At 34.0% G+C, this 4,340-nt stretch overlaps 1 protein-coding gene across 4 annotated transcripts; it reads right to left on the bottom strand.

The window, feature by feature from the left end:
• Positions 1-903: 903 nt before the first annotated feature.
• LOC112750683 (succinate dehydrogenase subunit 7B, mitochondrial) lies at positions 904-3,939 on the bottom strand. 4 transcript variants are annotated; one of them, XM_025799496.3, is made up of 6 exons: positions 3,727-3,939; positions 3,615-3,650; positions 3,355-3,438; positions 3,187-3,255; positions 2,444-2,546; positions 904-1,145 (listed from the first exon to the last, which is right to left on the bottom strand). In XM_025799496.3, the coding sequence occupies exons 3-6, from the start codon at positions 3,409-3,411 to the stop codon at positions 1,087-1,089; spliced, it is 288 nt and encodes a 95-aa protein (XP_025655281.1). In that variant the 5' UTR covers positions 3,412-3,438; positions 3,615-3,650; positions 3,727-3,939; the 3' UTR covers positions 904-1,086. The 4 variants fall into 4 exon arrangements, with proteins under 4 accessions (XP_025655281.1, XP_072072868.1, XP_025655280.1 ...); XM_072216767.1 differs by having other exon boundaries at positions 2,478-2,546; positions 3,727-3,910; XM_025799495.3 differs by lacking the exon at positions 3,615-3,650 and having other exon boundaries at positions 3,727-3,919.
• Positions 3,940-4,340: the final 401 nt, after the last annotated feature.

Genomic DNA, 4,340 nt, shown 5'->3' with positions numbered 1-4,340 from the left:
TTGATAGAGATGATCCGATCTCCCACCCTCTTAACATCCACTACATCCTTCTTCCATTGCTTATCCACAATTATTCCAACCCCATTCCTATTCTTCACCTTTCCTATATACCAAAGTTTGAAACCAGAAATATCCAACTCCCTAGCCTTCGCACCAACCCATTTTGTTTCTTGTAGGCACATAATGTCAATCTTCCTCCTTGTCATGGTGTCCACCACCTCCATGGACTTTCCTGTTAGAGTGCCTATGTTCCATGTCCCAAATCTCAACCTTCTATCGATCCGACCTTTACTTTTTACTTTGTGAACTAGTTTATTTACCGTCGTCCGTTCACGAAAACGCGAGAACCCTTGCTCATTTAACACTACATCCGGACACCGATGCAACGGTTCTTGTTCATTTGACACCGTACTCGAGCCATACAGCGCGTTGCTTCCAGGCAACGACCTATCTTTGGCGCAATAATATTTTTGATACATGTAATGGGAATTCGACTATATTTTTATGTTGGTTGTCGAAAACCTAACACAACCCTCCTCCTTTATCCGGGTTTGGGACCAGCTATGTACCGCAAATGTAACATAGGCGGAGTTACTCACCTAAATTTATATAAAATGAAGATATCCATTTTATTTTAAAGTATTATTTTGACAATTCTCATGGCTAAATATTCTTTCCAATGGTACTGCGAATCAGTCTAATGAGCGAATGATATGTTCTTGATTTTCCTATTCCTATTGCTTTTGGTTTCGTTGAATTCAGATCAGTTCACGATGGTTCGTAAGAAAAGCCAAACCATGAGTAGCCAGGAGAACTAATCACCTTTGGTTAATTAATTCATCAGACCAAAACTATGTCGAGACTCTGGAATCTAGATACATTAAATTCAAGTTCATGAGAAAGTTTTAAATCTTGAACGATGAAGAAACTACTATTGATGCACAAGCATTTTGGGTTCAAATACATTTCTGCTTATTCCAACACGGCCAGGAATATTATCCAAATTGTTATTACCATAGAAAAACATTAAAATGGAACAGAAGCTAGCGTCCAACAATATTCACTTCCTTCTGCAATTCTGGAATGTTACTGTTTCCGAGCTGCTTCTCTCATAGCTGCCTTGACATATATTTCATAGCAGCATCCTGAAACATCATAAAAGAATGCAAGACATCGAAAATATGTCGGTATGAGGGGAAAAAATTCAACGGAATTTGGATTGTCACTAACGATATTATCTGATATCTACTTGAGAAAATATTTCAAAGACATCACAAAAGGTATTCATGAATTTGAAACTAAACAATTTAAGAGATTCAACTATATGGGGGGAAAAAATTCAACGGAATTTGGATTGTCATTAATGATATTATCTGGATTGTCATTAATGATATTATCTGATATCTACTTGAGAAAATATTTCAAAGACATCATAAAAGGTATTCATGAATTTGAAACTAAACAATTTAAGAGATTCAACTACAAGCTAAATATTTTCAAAATCTTTGGCTTTCGAAGCATCTTAACAACCAGAAAAATACTGCTGGAGGTTTTGTCTCAAGTAACTATAAGAATAGGTCTTAAAGGCCAGAGAGATGCAACTTCACAAGTTCAAATAATGTTAACTAGACTTCAAAGACTAGATAAGAGATGCTAAGATAGCTGAACATTTCTAGTATGAAAAAGCTAAGTGACTGTTGTTATTATCAAAGATGATAAGAATCGAAGAATGTAGAAACACACACATATTGCATAGTGAGTAAGACCTACCATCTTAATAACAAACAGACCTCAGAGAAATGACTATATGGAAATTCCCCAGACCACAAGGAAAAATAGAATAACATCTAAATTTTAGTGGCATTATTTATTGGACATTCCTTGATAGTATATTTTTCTCTTCTAACTTCGAAATGTGAATGCAAATTTGAGGATTCTCATAAAGGTGCTAAAGAACCCTGGAAATTAAGATTTTGTGTCTGATGAATCAAATACAATGAGGAGAGTTAGATCCTTCAACTCTATAAAACTACAAAGATGATTCTCTAGCTAACTAATCCTATGTTCTGCTATGTATCCCAACCACCCAGCAACAGACTTTCCCTCCCAAATTCTGCCCTTCCCTTTATTCTTATTCTGCCTGTAAACTATTTCATAACGTGGGACTCCGACAGCAATGATATATGGAGTTGCCAGAGCTCGTAACAATGACAACAACAAAGCCTTTTCTCACTATACAGGGTGAAAGCCAGGTTCATAAGCAACCATAAAATTTTCAACATATAGACAATGCATTTTAAGCCTTAAGAGAGAACAAAGCATCCATGATGGTCAATTAGTCAAAATCAAGGACATCAGAAAAAAAAAAATGTTATTCTACTTCCACTCACAAATCAAAACAAAAACAGGAAAAAGAAAACAGAAAAAATAAAATACGACATACCTGCAACGACAACAATTGTTAGAATATCACCAACCTTTTTGAGCTTCTTCACACTCTGCTTATATGACTTAAATGGCCTCAAAGCTGCATCTTCAGCCAAGAGCTGCAACAATTGAGTGCCATAACTATAAGCAAACATTAAAAAATAAAATAAAAATAAAAAATCATAAAAACGATGACTGCAAACCAAGGAAAATAAAGTTATCAGAAAGATCAGTGCATTCTCTAATATAGTCATAAAACTTTTATGGGGATTCCATCAGTACTCCTATCAAATTGGGGGTTCATACCCTTATATTGTGTGTCCAAGAAGTTGCCACTGGTTTTATTAACTAAAATGATTAAATTTTTAAATTTGTGATAAAATCTCAACCATTGATTGGATAAGAGGTACCAAAACCCTAGTTTTATACATGAGCATTGCGCAGCAATACAACTACCCTAAGTCCCTAACCCTAACCCTATTCATTGAACCATTGGATTCAAGAGAACATTCCACACTTTGCTTTAATTCAGCCCAATAGCTTACTATATATTCAATTAATGAAATATTCGAGGGTAAATAGAAAACATTTCATTGATCAACATCGTTCAGTAATGAGGGAAAAGAAAGAAGAAACAATTAATGAGTAAATCGAAGTAACTATAGATAAGTGAAATACATTACCTCAATTATTTGAAACCAGTACACTTTTCAAACATAAATAGAATAAGCAGAAAAACAGAGAGGGTCAAAAGCTTACCGCTTTTTCACGAGGCCCAGGTTCGATATGGTATTGACGGCGCGAGAGTGAAAGCAGATCTTCCCCCTTCTGCTCTCTCAAAAATGAAAACGAAAAATCATAATCAGAAAGAAAATGATATTTTAATCAAAAAGAAAAGAAAAGAAAGAAAGAGGGGATTTGAGAAACCTGGGAGTGAGATCGGAAGTGGGAAGCAATGGTGGTTTTGTTAAGGAGGAAGGCCATTTGGTTGTGTTGGTCAAAGTTCAAGTTCTGAGAAGATAGAAACGAGAGAGCTGAGTGAAAGTCGAAAGGAATCTTGTATATTTTTTTATTTTTCGTTCTAACTAGTTTCGACTAGTTTGTTAACAAATGTCTACTAAAATGCCAAGTTAATACAAGGTTCCGAACAACAATTAAAAAAAAATAAGAGAGAAAATAGCCATTACCGAATGAGCAGTGAGCAGAGTATGAATCTCAATAGACTAAGAAAGAAGACAGAGAAAACAGGGATAAGAAAGAAATTAAAAACAAAAATAAAATCAAGAAAACATAGATTACCTTCGGTCTGAGAAGTGAGCAGAGTATGAGGGAGAGGGAGTAAGAACGCCGGCGGCGACGTACGACGGACAACCACGGAAGATGGGCGACGTACCTGGAGCTGGCGATGCGACACGAAGTTGGCGAATGAGCAGAGGCTTCAAATTCCTGTTTTTAGTTTTTTTTTTTTTTTTTTTTTAACCCCAAAACGACACTGTTTGAGGCAGTGAGTGAAAACCGGACAGGTTTCGATTCGGTCCAATTAGCCGGTTTATTTCAATTTCTTTTCATATTTTAAATATGTTTATGACATATAGACACATAAAATATGGGTACACTAATTTAAAATATTTGTTAGACACAAAGATATGATATATATAAAAAAAAATATAATTATATAAAGAATGTTGTCGATAAATTATACTCATATCTTGATAATTTTTTATCAATATATAAGTAAATATCAATGTATTTTTTATTTATATAAAATATTTTAAATATTTTTATATTAATAATTAATAATACATATTATTCCTAAATTTATTTAAAAATTAAATAAGGTTCAATAATAAAATTAAATGCGTAGACACAAAATGATTAAAAAAATATTAACTAAAAATTTAAATGAAGTCGAA

The sequence above is a fragment of the Arachis hypogaea genome, chromosome 15 (genome assembly GCF_003086295.3).
Source record: "Arachis hypogaea cultivar Tifrunner chromosome 15, arahy.Tifrunner.gnm2.J5K5, whole genome shotgun sequence".
NCBI classification, from domain to species: Eukaryota; Viridiplantae; Streptophyta; class Magnoliopsida; order Fabales; family Fabaceae; genus Arachis; species Arachis hypogaea.
This window is presented reverse-complemented; position numbering and strand designations above follow the sequence as displayed.